General features: G+C 47.2%; 2 protein-coding genes across 2 annotated transcripts in view; both read left to right on the forward strand.

Annotated features, from left to right (window-relative positions):
• Window positions 1-1,891, forward strand: part of LOC106749347 — a 40,397-nt gene extending 38,506 nt beyond the window's left edge. The window contains exon 5 of the mRNA XM_014628718.1: window positions 506-1,891. Within this exon, the coding sequence (XP_014484204.1) occupies window positions 506-1,211 (706 nt within the window). The 3' untranslated portion in view covers window positions 1,212-1,891. The remainder of the gene's footprint in view (window positions 1-505) is intronic.
• Window positions 1,892-7,021: 5,130 nt separating this feature from the next.
• Window positions 7,022-17,671, forward strand: part of LOC106749341 (thyrotroph embryonic factor) — a 99,694-nt gene continuing 89,044 nt past the window's right edge. The window contains exon 1 of the mRNA XM_014628713.1: window positions 7,022-7,664. Coding sequence (XP_014484199.1) covers window positions 7,577-7,664 — 88 coding nt within the window. The 5' untranslated portion in view covers window positions 7,022-7,576. The remainder of the gene's footprint in view (window positions 7,665-17,671) is intronic.

Below are 17,671 nucleotides of genomic sequence, written 5' to 3' on the forward strand. Positions count from 1 at the left end.
TTCCGACCGGTTCCACCGTTTCCACGGACGGTTCACTCTTTGCACGGGGAGAATTTTACAGGGGAAATTCGAGAATTTCGTAACTGAGGAACATACCAAGATTCTTGAATTTATTTCTCAATTCGTTATCCTTCCGCTTCAATTTTTATCTGCTATTTATATTTTAGGAATTAAAGTTTACCACAAGGAAATTTACTGTTAAAAAATTGAAATTAAGTCAAAATTCAAAATTCACCGTTCAAACCGTTTATTTAGTTTCTCAGCAAGATAAACGTCAATTGACGTCTGTTTCTGCGCTACTAGAGAAAAATTTACATGAAACAAGCTGTAATATTATCTTCGTCCACCTCCTCGTTATTCGTTTAGTCGATCGTCACCAAGTAGTCGGCCACGTGTATTTCTTACCAATTCTCAATTATTATTTACGCTTCGATTACATTCCTATTTTTGCTGATGTTGTTCCGTCCGACATTCGCGTATTGATCCGACGGCAATGCCACCGCAGGTTATTGAGGCTCGTCGATTCTTTATTGGCGACGCGGGAGCCGGATTTGGCAAGGGTAACGCCGGTCGAGGACAACGGATCCTCTCCTTCGCCGACGGAACGTCATCATTACCACGACGTGTCGGCCTCCCTGCAGAGTGGCAATTTCGTCAACTCGACGACCTTACAAGAAGCGGGCCACATCGGCGGCGACCACCGAAACGAGTCCAGCATCGCTCAAGGCGACTCGGGCAGCTCGTGCTTCGTCAAGAACTCCGAGATGAACGCGAGCTTGCAAGCCACCTTGCCGCGGACGAGAAGGTCCCCGGACGCCGCCTCCTGGAACTCCGGCAGCAGCAAGACTACCGAGGAGGAGGACACCACTGCGCTCGCCACGTCGTCTCCGAAGCAGCTGGAGAAGAAAGAGCCGACTTGCAAGGCCAAAAGCCCGGTCAGCGTGAGCAGCGCCGAGAGCGAGAGCGGTTTCTCCTCGATAAGCTCGTTCCAGGAGGTCGGCCTGCCGTCGACCTCATCGATCAGGCCTATCAAAGGCTGCCACACCGAGGTCGGCCTGCCCGAGGTACCCTTGGACAAGACCAGACACCGACGGTGGACCTCCACGCCGGCGGAGCTCCAGGCGCTCTACAAGCTGCTCTACAGCCAACATCGGGGGAGCTTCGGCGGCTCGCAAGCCACCACCGAGTCCGTCAGCGTGTGCTGGGTCTGAGACGCGCGGGATCCGCGCCGAATAACCCACCGCATCGTCGATGGTTTCGGTCGCGGATCGGCGGATCAACATCCAGCCACGTCGCGGACTGATCGACACTCCCGGAAGCGATAGGGGATCGTTAAGCTATCCAGCGAGTGGTAATTTTGTAAATAACTTCCTACATATGCGCGCCGTCAGTCTCCTCGTCACGTCGAGGAATTAATCACGAAGGGAGCCGCAGTACTGATTACGGAAGACGATGACGGCGGCGGCCGACCGACCGATCGATCGGTCGTCTCTCCCTCTCTCGGGAGACGTTTACTCTAGTAACGTTAATTATAACTCATATCTAAGAAATGGTACGTACGTTAGTATCGATAGCTTCGAATAGTATGAGTGTGTGAATAATTGCATCGACGAGGAAGTCTGCGTGGAGAAGATTCATTAGCGAGAAAGAGAGAATCGAGAGAGAGAGAGAGAGAGAGCTGATCGAGCGATACGAGATTATTTTGCGTCATCTGGTGAATTTCCCGTTCCACTTCGTCTCGGCTACATTGAAAAAGGGATTTGGCACGATCACCAAACACTTAGTTAAATAGTTTCAATTAAAGCTCGTTTCTACCATCGTGGTTTGAATGTAATCAACGACCAACTCAACGGAATTGATCAATCGCATTGATCAGTTCAGCTAATTGGCCGATGCGATTGGTCAATTCCGTTGAGTTAATCGTTGATTACATTTAAACCATACGCTGAGAAAAAGACTTGAAAATTGACTTTGTGAAACATAAGATTTATTTCATAGAAAAGAACGTTTATTTAAATGCGACGAAATAAAATTTTATTCCTAGCAAATAAATCAATTAATAAGAAAACTTAAGTATATCTCGCAAAAATATGTATTCTGTCGTCACAATCGAATTCTTTTTCTAATCGATAAACATCGAATGAAATGTCATGAGAAACATTTACTTCGCAAAATTTCAGTTTCCTTCTCTCGCTGTGACGGTAGAAATGGGCATAAATAATTCTATTACAGCAATTAAATGATTTAATCGCTTTAACCGAATCACTTAATTGAAATTATTTCACCAAATGTTTGGTAATTCTTATTTCAAATCCTTTTTTAAACCCAGTACAACCCAGCATGCCCAGCTTCCTCAAAGAGAGTTCTTCCTCCTCAGAGGGAGAGTCTCTTCGTGCACGTTCACGTGTGACCTGAATGTGCGCGAAAGGTCAATACACGAAACGTCCTTTTATCGCTGCACGGAGTGACGACAATGCATGCCGGTTTTTGTTTGACATTATCGCGGAGAATGAGCATTAAGCACGCGCGAACGCGCCAGCTAACGATAAGAGGAAACGCGTTACAAGAGGAAAATGAGGGCTCGACGCGATCTTGTCTCATATAAACGTCTCCACGTGTATTTCTCTCTCTCTCTCTCTCTCTCTTGTCTTAAGTACGGAGGACGAAAGAGAAGTGTGCTTTCACGATGTTCCGCTATCAGCCATATCACACCGTAGTTTCGCGCGAATCCCGTGTACCGGTATCGACGAAAGTTCGCAAGCGACGTAGACGCGCGATTATACCGACGACCTCGTACATACACTCGCTCTCGACACGGTCTGAGCGTTCTCTTTCGATGTAGGCCGAGACACAGTCTATGTCCAATGGGAAAATTTGATTTCATCTATCATTCTCAGATGATAAATGAATAAACGAAGAAATGAAAAAAAATGATAAGGATGATCCGATACTTTCTGAAAAAAAGAAACCCGCGAATCTCGCTGTCTATTTACAGACCACGTCAAAACCGCGTGTATCGGATCGACTTGTCGTAAAAAAATTATCTCTAGTAATTTATCTGTAATAATTTATAATCTAATAATTTGTAATTTATAAATCCTCCCATTGGACATCGGAGGTGTTTCGAACCGCACTCGAGGGAAAGGTGTTACCCAAACCGCGTTGGAACCGAGTATACACATACACACCGTGCAGTTCTGTTCGTTCACTGAAAATTCGCCGGCCGAGCTCGGCGAGATCACCTAACCCGACATCGCCGAGCGCAGCTCGCGATGCATGACCGCTCCCGTTTTCTCGAAATTGCCTTAATTAATCGTACCGTATGCCGTTATTATCCAACAAATGAATGATTAGTCACTGCACAATGAATGATGTATTGCTGGACGGAGCTGAATGCTCCGTCGGTTTCTGAATTGTATGACGGAGGTAACTTACGATCTTTAACCCGACACCTAGCTTAAGTTTTAGCGTAATTCGATCTATCCAGACGAGCGTGGCGACTCGGAGCTGAAAGGGTGCGAAGAGAGACGCGACGAAGTGTGCGTTCGCCCTTCGAACGTCCGAACGATCGATTCTTCTCTTTCGTTTCTTTGTCTTGCTTTTCTCACCTGAAACTTACACGTCGCACGTCGAACGGATATTTAATCGACGAATCGGAGTCCGCCTGTTGCCGGATGCTACCCGGCCGAACTTACGTTTCGTACGTTTCAGTCATTTCACGCAGTGCGCCTCTGCTGTCTCCGCGATTTTCTCGCGCTCGCATTAACGCGTTCGCCGTCACGATTCATCTGGCTAGCCCAGATTCGCTTTTTATGCAATTGTGTAGAACAAATCAAGTTTGTTTATGTGAACATAGAGAGAAATATGATCGCTGTTGCACATGTGCGACGCCGGCTTCTTGTGAGGGATCTCTCCGCGTCACGCATGTGTGACGCGGCGAACGTGCTAATGCTCCAAGCGTTCGGATATCTTATTATCTGGATCACGAAATCGTTTCCGACCCACGAAAACTCAAAACTACTCGGACAATCCGGATAATCCAAGATATTCTGACCCGGATTCGAACCAGGATCGAGATCCGGATTCAGAATCGAATTCGGATCCGATCGAGTTAGATGAAGTCATTAAATTGCTGTTAAAAAATATTGATTTATTGACTGTCGAATTTTCGAGAGGAATCCAAATTGCAGTAAACGTCTGTGTCTGGCCGAATCCGCCTAGATTTTAGACTCGAATCCGACGATGTTCAGCTATCCCGGAAAATCCGAATTTTATGAAGACGACCTGAACTTCTTAAGCGACGCATTCATCCGTCATCGGAACAATCGAATATCTGAATAGTGTTAGGTGCGAGCGATTCTTTTGAAACTCTAATCGCAGGATATCCCCGTGATTCTCCGCTTATATTTGCAGTTGAACAATTATTACAGTGAAAAATGAGTTTGATTGGATCTACTTGACAACGGACAGCCGAACGCATTTTAGTTGAAGGGAACGGAATTTCTGGTTGTAAGAATCAAATTTGTTTAATGAGAATTCGAAATTTCGTCTCCCTCAAAAACGCTTTTGGTCATTCATTGTCACACGGGAAAAAATTAATCCTAAAACAACGATAGATATTCTTACACACAAGTAAGAACACTATAATCTTCTCAGAAGGTTTTCAGTCTTGATTCGACTGAATTTATATTGATGCAAATTCATTCGCATTCAAGTCAAAACTAAAAATCCTCTAAGAATATTATAATATTCTTGCTTAGATAGAAGAATATCTGTCACTGATTTAGGACTATTTTTTTCCGTACAGATAGATTCAACCAAACTTATTTCCCGGCGTAAAGGAATCGATCGCGCGCGCGCACGTCCGCATGTTACCATTGTGATAGTTGATTCGTTCGGTTCGCGAAGTACGACGTTCAATTTTCAGATCGCGAATCTACGGAATTAGCGAGCGAAGTCGCTCGAAAATCTCACTGCCGTTCATCGTACACGCGCTCCATCGTCCGTGTGCTCCACCTTGGCTCGCTTCCGGAGAGTAACGCGCCATTTAAACGCGACGAAATGGCGCGATCTGAGACTTTGTGTACTTTCTCGAACTTAGAATATATCTGTATATTTCTCATCGTGCGTAATTTGTCATTTGTCATTCGTAATTGTATAATACAGCTGAATACCGTGCGAAGAAGCGTCGTTCTACGTGTTTGGTTTTCTCTATTCTCCCTTACCCACGTTTCTCTCCCGATCGCTTATCATGTCATTTTGCCTACAAAAACAGAATCTGCACTTTTTCGTGATAATTATGATTTAAATTATAATTATTTCAGGATAATATTATTACTTGCGCAGACTACATTCTCTTCTTCTCAAATATATCCGCGCAACAAGGGACACTACGGCCATCTAACGTGAACACAAGGAGCTGCACGTGGCAACCAGACATGCACGTGATCGCATACACTTGTCATCTGACAGGCGTCTCGTCTATATTCTATGATTACAAAGAACTAACGAGCTCCATTGAACTAATTGCCGTTAATTTACATTGAAATATAACTTCTATGTTGACTTAAGTCACCATAGCGGCACTCGAAGCGCCCTTTTCCCATAAAACGAAGTAGGTAGGTCAATATCTAGTCGCATATATCTAAAGCTATCGAGGAAATCTGAGAAACGGAGTCTATTCACTGGTACGGTAACTCAAGATTTCTCTCCTGCCTTAAAGATCGCTTTAATATCTAAGAGAATTTTCGATACTTATATATTGTTCTTAATTTAATCGAATAGTAAGCCTTTATTTCTTAGATTGCTCTAATACTTAAGAGACCTCCTGACATTTTATATTATTCTTAATTCACCCGGATAGTAACTCAAGTCTTCTCTCTTTTGTTAAACAAGCCTGATATTTAAGCGATTCTTCGATATTTTATATTATTTCTGACTCATCCAAATAGTAATTCGAAAGCCTTTACGTTACATCGCGCCAATGTCTAAGATATTTTTGGACATTTCATATCGTTCTTAAATCGGATAGTAATTCAAGTATTTCCCTTTTCGTTAAATCACTCTAATATTTAAGAAACTTTTCGACTATTTTATTATATTATTCTTAATTTACCCATAAATAGAGTAATCAGTTATTTCGCTTGTCATGTTACCCCAATATCGAGGACATTTCTTGACACTTCATATCACTGTTCGTTCATCTCGATAGTAACTCAAATTACCCCTTCCCCTCTCCTCCCTTTCATCAGATCTTAAGAGATTCCTCGACACTTCATACTATTCCAACGAAAAGTCGACACGAATTCAAATTCACACGTCGTGGCATAGAAATCTTCGCTAGCCGAGACGGCGGGACTGCGAGCGGTCTCGAGAGTCAGGAATTTTATCTGTGAAACACGACCTCGCGCTGACTTAACCGTTCACCGGTGAACCCTTCGCGACGTTTAGAACGCAACATGTGTAGGACAGCCGAAGCACTCGTCGCCATCGGGGCATAGCCCCGTTATTCCGAACGACCGTTTCTCACACGTGGCGGGTCCTCCGGTCGGTCTTACTCAGACCTTCGGACGCGATTTCGTCATCCGCGCTCCACTATCCGCCACTTAATCGGAGATAAGTTCTCGAGAGTTCTCGAACGTGGTCACCGGCTACGTTGACCCGGGCGACCTCCTCCTCCCTGCGGACACAGCTGTGCCACTGGCACTTTCGGCGAGGTTCTTAATCCGATCGGCGTTTCACCCCGAACGAGAAGAGCCGCGGGAGGAAGGAAGAAGCGCATCGACCGATCGAACGGGAACGGCTCGCTTCGGCGCCGGTCGACGTCGCGTCTCTGACGCGCTGCGGCGTCGCGGTGCTCTGCGGGCTTCTAATGCGGCGGGGGGGAGGGCTCGGCGCGCGAGAACCAGCGAGCGGGTCGATTGCGCGCGCACACTCTGATAAGGCCTGGCGCTCGTTATCAGTGCGGCAGGCAGCCAGGCAGGCCGTTCGGCACGAAACGGCAGACTCGGTCCACCAGTCGGCCAGGAGATCGCGCCACGAGGCGAGCCACTTTTAGATTGATTTTCAAGAGCACCGCGCACGGGGCAGCGCTCCGCGTTTATTTTAACGCGCCCAGAGAGTGTAAGGGAACGGGTCGCGGTGCCGTACTCGGCTGATAGTGCGAGGAGCAAGAGCGTGTGACGTGAGGCGAGAGGTTCGGGAACGGACGCCTCTCCTCCGCGGCGAGACCGGTCTGCCGGAAGGTCGTATTTTCGATCGTGTCTCTCGCGCACCGAGCACACACACGCACGCACGCACGCGACCACTGCAGCCGCGTGTGCCGTCGCTCCGCGAGGAAATACGTGTACATATCCCACCGGTCGTTCCTCACTCGTCGTGTCCGTCGTCGTCGTCGATACGTTCCGTCCGTCCGTCTACCGGAGAGCCCGCAACGACGACGACGCTCCGCCGCCGCGCTGCTCCGTTCCGTCCCGTGCCTTCTTCTAATCGCGGCGCGGTGTGTGCCGTCGAGTGTGCCCGCGTGTGTGCGATCGGCCCGACGAGTGCGCTCAGGCTCCGTGGCGCAGTGCGTGAAATGAGTGACAAGGACCGCTCCTCTCCCACTCTCGTCGAAAACAGTTTCAAGTCGCTGCTAGACCAGCCAAGCATATTTCCGCTGATCGGTAAGTGTGCACCCGGCGAACTTCCTCGCGATCCGAGGACGCGAGAACGCGCGTATTAATCGTCGTAGCTCTCGATGGCACGCGCTCTACGTGTGTGGGACCGATCGACTTCTCACTCTCTATCTCTCTCTCCCTCGCGTTCTCCAGCGCGCGGATCCGCTCGCCTCCGGCGAATCTGTCTCTCTCTCTCTCTCTCTCTCTCTTTTTATCGTCCCACTCTCTCTCTCTCTCTCTCTCTCTCTCCCTCTCAGTCTCTCTCGCACTATCGCGATTCGCATCTCTCTCTCGAGGAAATGCGAGCGAACATCGTCGCCGTCGGTGGCTATCGACGTTCCCGAGAAGTGAGAGAGAGAGAGAGAGAGAGAGAGAGAACGCTGCACGCTTCGCATTCGCAGCGCGTTCGCCGGCCCGACCGCTCCGACTCCTCGGCTCGCCGTCGGCGCTCGCTGGCGAAAATTCCGCCTTTCGAAATTCGCGCAATCGCGCTACCACAGCGCTACCACAGCGGCGGCGGCTGCCAGCTATAATGCGCACGACTCGCTGCCTTCGTTTGAATATTCCACCAGAAACGACTGCAATTTGAATTTCGAGTACTCTTGCGCGCGCCTCTCCGCGTTGCGTACCGCAGGAATCCGCGCTTTTCCTATTATCGGACCGCTAAAGAGGGCCAAAGTGCAAAGGGCGAGAACGCGAGTGCGTAGGGGGGCTAGGGGAGAGACAGAGGAGAGAGAGAGAAGGGGGAATAGGGAGGAGAGAGAAAGAAGTGCAAAGAGAAAGAGAGGAGTCATGGAGGACAACGAGCGTGTGTTCGTGCTCCTCGTCGTCGTTGCGCCGACGCTGCTGGTCTCTGCCGATTAACCTCGTTTAGACCCGGTGGCGCACCACGTGACGCTGCCAGCCTTACCTCGCCCTGAGCAACCCAACCTACACGATTCCGTTTGCGAGCGAGTGAGCGTGAGGACTAATCTTACACGACGTGGCCGAGAAGGCCGGAGAACGTCGGGAAGCCGTGCGAGTCGGCGCGCGCGTTCTCAAGCGCGTTCCACCAGCGGCGCCGTGCGAGACTCGCGCCGAGGAAATCGAAATAGCCGAATTTAAAAGCGGTCGATGGGAACGCGCGTCGCGGACTCGCGCCGCGATCAGCTGATCCCCCGAATCGGGGGTGATCGGCGCGCGCGCGCGCGGCGAACCTTCGGACGTTCCTGCTGCCGCATTCCGTGAATTTGCGGTGCGTGTGCTCTTGTGTGTGGTCAGTCACACGATTCCGACACATTTTTCCCGATGAATCTCGCGACGCATTTCTCGTACATCCAATAGGAAAATGCGTCACCCGAGAATTATCAGAAATCATTCATACGTGTTACGAAATTGATTAGAAGAAAAGCATTGCAACCTTCTCGCGACTGAGCACGCGTACAGAGGAAAAGATTCCTCGGGATTTGATAAAATGTCCTTAATTGAAACAAATTTTGGAATGGAGTCAGCAAACGAAATTTGATTCAATAAATAGGATTGTTTGGTTTCTCAAACAATAAATATCTCTTTATATCGAATAACGTATTTCTTTTATATTTTTATTCAAACATTACAATGTCACAAGCAATAAACCACTTGAAAAAAGTAACACTAAGTTAGAATAGAATATTAAAAAAAAAACTTCTTTCTTTATTCGGGGCAATATTTAATAGATAACAAAATAAATTTTCTTTTATGGTAAGTCAAACATTATTTCCTCTAAATAATATTATTTCTTCATTTTTAAACAACGTACTCTAATGGAACAAAAACACTTTCGTTCAAAATAATATTTGACATTAAATTGTATTATTTAACTGAACAAACCCAATGAAACAAACACCTGTACTAAATCCAAAGGAACTTTTTCTCTGTGTAAGTTGAATTTCAGTTCCATCGCGATGTATCGGGTGTGTGCGGAAGTTTGAATCTTCCGACTGTGTGGAAATAAAGCGGGAACTTGCGGAGAAAAGGCTGAAACTTTTGCACACGTCCGATACACGTTCGTCGTGCGAGCATACAAAGTGGTATCGGACGTGTGCAAAAGTCGCAGTATTTCCTCGCAAGTTTCCGCTTTATTTTCACATACGATCTAGTCTAGAGACTTTGCACATACACCTGATACACGAGCAGGCGGGAGCGATTATTTTTCTAATCGCTCCAGTGAGGTACACAAAGCGACGTAACCCGTCGCTACGTCGAGCGTGGGGAGCGCCGGAGAAGGATGTTCAAACAAACAGTTTTGACTGGCCGGCTTCGCGAAAAGATCGAGAATCGCGCACAGTACGTGTCTCGTATCCCGCCGATTCGATTCGATCCGCATTCTAAAGAGAAGACAAAGAACCGGCTGAACCGAGATTACTCAACGTCGGCGAAGCAAACCGGCTCCGTTACTTCAATCGCGATCGCCGTCGAATTTTTGATTCTTTGAAATACCAACCGACCGGTTTCGTTAATTCATCGAGGCGAACGGCCCTCCCCCTCTTACCTCCTACCGCCTCTTAAATGCGCGCGGAGGCGAGAGAAAAGCGAGCTGGTCGAGCGGCAAATTTGCCGCGTCGATTTCCGTCCGCAGAAAGGAGAACGCTCGGCCTGATAAGAAACGGAAGCCGAGTGACCGATAGCGAGCGGAGACAAGCAGGCAAATAGAAATCGCGGAGTCATTCCCTCTTCTCTACGCGCGCACCCGCACATGTACCTTCAGTTTTTCCTGGTTAATTACGGATGCGCGTTTATCAGGAAACGACGTGCGTCGCGATCGGCCGATACGACGACTCGCCTCTTTCATTACGAGCGCGATGCGCGAAACTGACGGCCTGGTCGAATGGGAAGTGACTCGTTACGTTGACCCAGGAAACTGTCCCTAATTTACTACGTCACTGAATCGGATTATTAATGCAATGCAGATTAAATAATTAGTGCCGAAGCAGAATGCGTGGATGCGTGCGTGCGTGTATATGTGTGAGTGAATGAGTGAATGCGTGAGTGCGCGCGAGGGACAGAATAGCCGCTCGAACCCTCGCCGTTTCCGTATGCGTGCATTGTCCCGAGAAAAATGCGCCGGGATTCAAACGGTGCGACTATTTGACGAAAAACTGCAGTACGAATAGCGAGACAATCCCCGGAAATAGAATTTCACCGAGATATTATTATTATCATTATTATTATATCGAATTTGTCTCGTTGTACAGCTGGTGTCACGCGTGCTATTCCCGAACGGAATAACGCTCCGTTTCGATGATGCGGCGCTTTTTCCTTCGCACTCACCGAGCGAACAGCCAAGTTCGCTCGATTTGTTTCCCCGATTGCGTGATTTTTGCGCGAAAATTGCGATTACCTGAAGTGAGCCCGATACGGAAGATAAAAGCCCACCCAGCACAACGAAGGGCCAACGTTAGCGCAGTTTCTCGATTATCATCGAACCGGCAGTTTCGTTCCATCTCGATCTTCCCCAATTTACCTTGTTATGCGACATACGAGATCAGGCGCGAAATATTCGGCACCCGAGAGATAAATCGCCGCTGTAGAATAATGCGGCCTTGAGTGTGCGATTCGCACTCTTCTCGCCGCTGTTGCCGTCGCAGCGGTGAGGTTCAAAGTTTGAGAGAAAAGTGCGTGCTCGTCGTCGCGATATCTTTCTGATAAAAGATACTATATGACTGCAAACACGCACGATGTATCGTGGTGGAGCGACGGCTCGCGTTTCTCTCTCTCTCTCTCTCTCCTCCCCCCTCCCCTTTCGATCACTCTCTATCTATCTATCTATCTATCTATCTACTATTTTTTCTCTGATATTTGGCGACGTTGTACTAACTGAAACTAACTGAAACCCTTCCGTTCATCCGTGCGCGCAATCGCATAATATTGCACCGTTTGTTTCTGAGATTACGACGTCGCGTCTCGCGACATTAAGTATTCATGATTCGCGTCACGACGACGAACGCCGCGACGCGACGTCGCATGAAAGTGCAATGACGTTTTATCCATTCTCTCTCTCTCTCTCTCTCTCTCTCTTTCGAAGCAGGTATCACGCGATCTATCTATCTTATCGTCGCACACGAGATCTTGTGCAGGCCGCGTGTCATCTCTCTCTTTCTTTCTCTTTCTCTCTCTCTCTCCCTCTGCTCTCGTTACGCACACGTGTAATCCGCGGGCGTAACGATAAGTCCGACCGATCGTACGATCCAGAAGTATTGCGACAAGAGCGCAATCTGCAGATGTAGGCTTGTTCCCTCAGACTTTAACCCTTTATCGCGGTGCCACCACGACGCGCATCTCCCGTTCTCGTCGTTCGCCTCACTCCACGTGATCCCTCAGCTCGTCTGCTCCTCCGCTTTCCCCGCGATTCTTACTGCATAAAAGATGCATTTTCCTCCGCGGGTATATTCATTCATAACGAGAGCCGTCACCGTTCGTTAATTAAAATGAATGGAAATTTAATCGATTCGCCGTTCTCCTCGGCAGAACCCTCTCCCCGGGCTCTCTATGTGTGTTAATTCATCATTGATCGTTTTCACCACCATATCGGTCGTCGGAGCGCCGAACCGTTCGTATACAGAGGGGAATTAATTGCACCGCGAAGGAAAGCAATTATTCAGTTTAGTATTCCTTCTTTTAAATACCGCTTATCTTGAACGAGGAATATTTTCCCGATAATGGTATTAAAATATACTCATCGCGAGTATTAGAACGGCTCATTATCATTTACTTAAATGAAGAATATACTTCTTTTCGAGAACGTTATAAATTCGATCGCAGAGAGTCTGAAACCTCGAGGGAAATTCTCTGAGAATTCCCTGATTTTCCCAGGCATAAACAAATCCCTTGAGAATGCCGAGTTTTTCCGGGGTTTTCCAGTTAGTAAGCGTCCTGAGTATGCATTTTTCTGCGCGTACCGGCACATTGTCGCTTCTTTTTTTCTCGCCCGGAGGAAAGAGAGAGAGAACGGTTTGGAGAACTTTTCTGCGGTCTCCGGCTGCCCCTTCGGCAGCTGGTGGTGTGTGCGCGAGATAAAAAATCTCGCGCGAAAGTTGAGCGAGATAAAAGTAACGCGATAACCGGCTGCGTGCACTGCGTCTCGCACGTTATTGTCGACGCGTTTGAACACGCGTGAGTGAACCCGCGGAGAGCAAGGAAAACGAGTTTCTTTTATCCGTCCGTAGAATAGGAGAACGCGGACAACTCGCGCTTTTCAACTGTGCGCGCGAGTGATCGATGTCACTTATGGTCACTGTGGCGAACGTCATCGTCGGTGACCTGACGATTGTCGGCGACGACGAGGCAGCGCGCGAGCGACAAGTGGACGCCGATAAGTCGCGTGCTAAGCGCCGTTTTATTTTTCATTCACTTTCTTTCGATCGATACGCACAGCCCGCCTCACGCGCGCGCTATCTCGCTGCCGATTGCGCGCGAGCCGATGCCGGATGAAACTGTCCGCGGATTTATGCGCTTGTATCGTCAATAAAGCGTCACGACGACGCTGCTCGAGTCGTGTCGATTAAGCCTGGGGCTCGTTATTACGCTAATGCGCGTAGAACGATGCATGCGATCTGCATTTTCAAGCGCCGTACATGTCGGTTCCCAGCGGCAAAGCGCTTTTCAATATCGCGCGTCTCTCGCTCTCGCAAAGTCTCTTCTCTCGAACTGAGAGAACGCTTGTATGAGACGTTCGTATAGAAAAAACGGAACTCGGGGAGCGAAAAGAACGTGTACAGTCGGTCGACAGGACGATTTTTCGTCGGAAGCACTCGGTTGCGACAGTACTTTTTTTTACATATTTCGGAACACACGTATTTCGGAAAAGGAAAATACGACGAAGCGAACCTATGATTTACGAATATATGCCGTAGATAGCCAGAGAGCTGTCAAAATTACATGTCACGTGCAATTTTGATATATATCTCATTTTGACAGCTGCCCGACCATCTATCGCGCGTGCTCGTGAATCATAGGTTCGTTTCGTCGTATTTTTCGTATGTTTCGAAGTATGTAAGAAAAAAAAACTGTTGCAACCGTCCTGTCCGATCGACTGTATGTACAAAGCGAAGCAATGACCGTTAATCCCGCACGGAGAAAAAAATCCATTGAATTAACGTGAAGATGAACGAACCCAACAAACGTTTCAGTCGAAAAGAATATTTACACAATTTCTGCTTCTTACGAAGCAAATTCAGTCTTAAGAGCCAGAAATTTCGTTTCCGCCAGCCAACACGCGTTTGATACGCTCACGTTAATTCGACCGATTTTTTTTTTCCACCTTTTGTGAACGGGAACTTTTTTCGTCTTCATCTAATCGTTAATAAAATAGTTTCATTTTTCGGAGATATTCAACATAGTAACAGTTATTGCGTATAAACTAAAAAGGCATACTTAGCGTTCATCAGAATGCCGTGTATTTCAGAACAAGGCTCTAAATGGATAACGTTAAGCATGCCCAACGTATGTCGCTGCTCTGTCAACCCGCCAGCCTCTGAGAGACTCGAGAAATGTTTCGTATTTCATTTTAGAAGTCGTCAATCAGCCGCGCATACCAACGAGCACGGATTTCGCGCTCGTATTCTCTCGCGCGGAGCTCGCGACGTCGATGGCCCTCCTCTGAAATTTGTAAGCCCGTTTATCACCGGTGCAATAAATGGGAAGAAAATAGGAGGAAGGAGAGGAGAAAATTGATATTATCGGAAAGCGTGACGCTAAAGGCGGTTTAATCGTTCTTGTTATAGCGCCGACGCGCGAATAAAGCGGCGAATTCGATTAGTCAGGAGTGACGATACGGCGGCGGCTAAATATATAAACCGCCGAGATTATAAATCGTTATCGTGACGATGACAACTTGCTTAGGCTGATCGCGCAAATTGCTCGCAAAACACGGAGTTGCTCCGCGGTCGCAACCTTTGAAAAAGCCACGGTTCACGGGAAGCGATTCGATCGAAGGATAATGCCAAGGGTGCAAAGAAACTTTCTTGCTCCCCTCCCTTTCTCCACATCATTATTGTATATTACCGATCGTTTTATGATACTTAGCATTTTTCATTCTTACTCTTATACATTCTGTTTTTTTGTGCAACAACTGACTGTATTTTTATCTTTATCATGTATTGATTTTAATTGTCGCTCTTACAGGATTTATCCTATGATATGTGTTGTAATCTTTAGTGATGCACTTCATTGTTCACTTCATTAAAGGTTACAACACACGTAATAATTTTATAAATCCGGCATTGTCCAACGTTCGAAAATTTTGTGGTAATTCTTACTGGAATATTTTCCTCGTGTTGAGCATAATAAAGTCGATTCTATTCTATTCTCCCTGCATATGGCGCGCGTGCACACACACGGATACGCGTTGCATGCGAGAGTGTGTTTGTCACTTTCGGTAATTATCGGCAGATGAATCGCGTCGAAAGGCAGCGTCGGCATTACACGGAGCCGTTCTTCCGCCATGCCTCGTGCTCTTCCACAATATGTTGGACGATTATTTCTGGCGTGCCAGGACCGTACAACACGTCAATCCGTTTGATGGATAGGCTGGAAGACCAGAAAAAGAGTTACCACCACAACGCACCACCCTGACGCCGGCGGGAACACGCTCGGCGACGTCGCTCGCTTCGCGTGCCGCGATTCCCGGCCGAGGGAATAATCGCGCTCGGCTGCTGTAATATTAAACATTCTGCGCCGGCCACGTTTCAATTAACTTCCATTCCGATCCGATTCCCGGTACTTTGTGCGCGCCCCGCGATATAATTCCGGTTTAATGCATTCTCACTGCGCGCGCGAATACACACGCCGGTGTTTTTCGGCGAGCCGTCACGTTATCCGATAATCCGAGCGTGGGCGAATTAAAGTACATTCACTTGAATTCACTGATTCGCTCGAATTGACTCATTTATTTGAATTAAGTCGTTAGTAGCGCACGATGAGAAAGGATTCGTTGAAGGGACGGCCACATTTTTTCTTTCGCTCGAAGAGAATTTTGGTTGAAAGGAATCGAACTTTTGGCGTTTGAACATTGAAATTCAATTCGAAAAGAACCGAATTTAGCCGACGAGAAGTAGAAATTCCGTTTTCTCCAATGCGTTCGGTTCGTCACTCATCAGCTTGACCGATCTATTTTCTTTTGCTTCATTTGCTTGAATTAAAGCAGCCGGATATTTACGTCGAAATAGAAACATCGCGCGCACGGACGAGACGTAAAGTGACATCGCGCCGCGCGAACTCGCCGTTTCTCTCTTTTCTCGTTTCGGCTTTATTAATATGATGGAACGAGAAACAATTGGCTCCGCTCTCGTGGACGCGTATAACTCTCCGCCTATTCCCTCGGCCGGCTCGTAATAGTCACGATAGTGCCAACATTATGGTGCGGCGAGCGATCGTTCCAAGTTGGCTCCAACTTGCGCCGTTTGCCGGCCGGCGGTTTTTAAAGCCGTCTCAGCCGTTCGGACACGCGGGGAGATCAAGGTAAAGGTTAATTACTTCGCGCTCTGCCTTCGATAGCGACTTACTTCGCGATCGCAATGATACATCGGGGGAGAAATTTCACCGAGCTGAAAGATATCGGCAGGAATCGACCGTGTCAAGTTGTCAGTCCTTAACTTCCAGAATTAAAAGTCGCTGATCCACCCTCCACCTGCTTCATTCATCTTAATTCTCCTTAAAGTAATTCGGGTCTCTAACGAGAATTAAGGCACACTTTGTAACATGATTTCGCTCTATTTCATTTATTTATTCACTTTGTCCCACGAGGACAAAGGAAATTGAATGAACATGACAAAATCGAGTGCGTTTTGGTTGAAGGAGAACAGAATTTCCGGTCCTAAGAACCGAATTTGGTTTGTAAGAACTGAAAATTCCGTTTCCTCCCGTCGAAAACGAATTTGGCACGTTCACCGTCACGTTAATTCCGAATTCGATCTTTCTTCTTCGCGTACGCAAATCAATCCTCGGGTTTTAGTAATCGAAGATGGGAACTTCGCGGGGAATGATCCGCTGTTTATTTTTCCCCGTTTTTACCCGTCCAGTTTTCGCTCACCGTGCGTTATCGCTTTCGACGTTCCTAATGATCGAGTAATCGCCGCCGAAATCGCGTTACACGCTCCATCGTGCTCAGACGGTGGACCAATCGGAGAGATTGCGGTTCGTCTCGCTTACCTCTAACTATTCCAAGGTTGCCCGCGATATCCGTGAGTCTCGGAGAAGCATTTAGCGGCGCGATTTCGCTCGTTAGCATATGCCGCTCGAGGTACTCACCCGCGAACTTTTACAAGCGTTGACGGAAGGCGCGGGATGCAATACGCCTCGACCATGTGTGCGTGTGCGTGTTGTGCGCGTATTTAGAACCTAAAGAATCCCCTAAATAATAGGAAACGATCAACCCGACGCATCCCGTAACCCGATTCTTCCCTGACTTTATAAACTAGCGCGCCGGGATTTAATGCGCTAGAAAGTCGGGGAGCGATGAGAATAGTTCCGCGGAACAACAAACTGATGAGGGTGAGCGAGAGTAAGCGCGAGCCTTTTAATGGCTGTCGACTTAGATATATCACTATCATTATTACTTGTTAAGTCAACAAGAAAGAAAAATCCCCCCTCTGGAGCAAAGAATATATAATTAATTGCACTGATTTGTATTGTATACAAGTAAAAATGCGGTAATAACTGAATCTAAAATATTCAAGATCAAAGTAATAGGATAAAAATTACATCAAGATAAGAGTCTAATAAATCTCGTTCTGAGGGCATTATAAGTTAAATCAATATTAATGGATATCGCAGTGGCGATAGAAAAATTTTAAAAAATCAATTGATTATTATTAAATATCAGGTTTCGATTGAACTTTTTGTCATAGACCTAAACAGATATTCGGGCCTGTTATAACAAAAAGTTTAACCGAAACCTCGTATTTGTTAATAATTCATTGGTTTTTTTGCTTTCTTCTTCTTTATATTTTCTCTTCTTTTCTCTATTGTGATACTAAAGGGATTATATCCCGTGAAAG

The sequence above is a fragment of the Dinoponera quadriceps genome, unplaced genomic scaffold, assembly GCF_001313825.1.
Source record: "Dinoponera quadriceps isolate SergipeBrazil2010 unplaced genomic scaffold, ASM131382v1 scaffold3579, whole genome shotgun sequence".
Classification (NCBI taxonomy): Eukaryota; Metazoa; Arthropoda; class Insecta; order Hymenoptera; family Formicidae; genus Dinoponera; species Dinoponera quadriceps.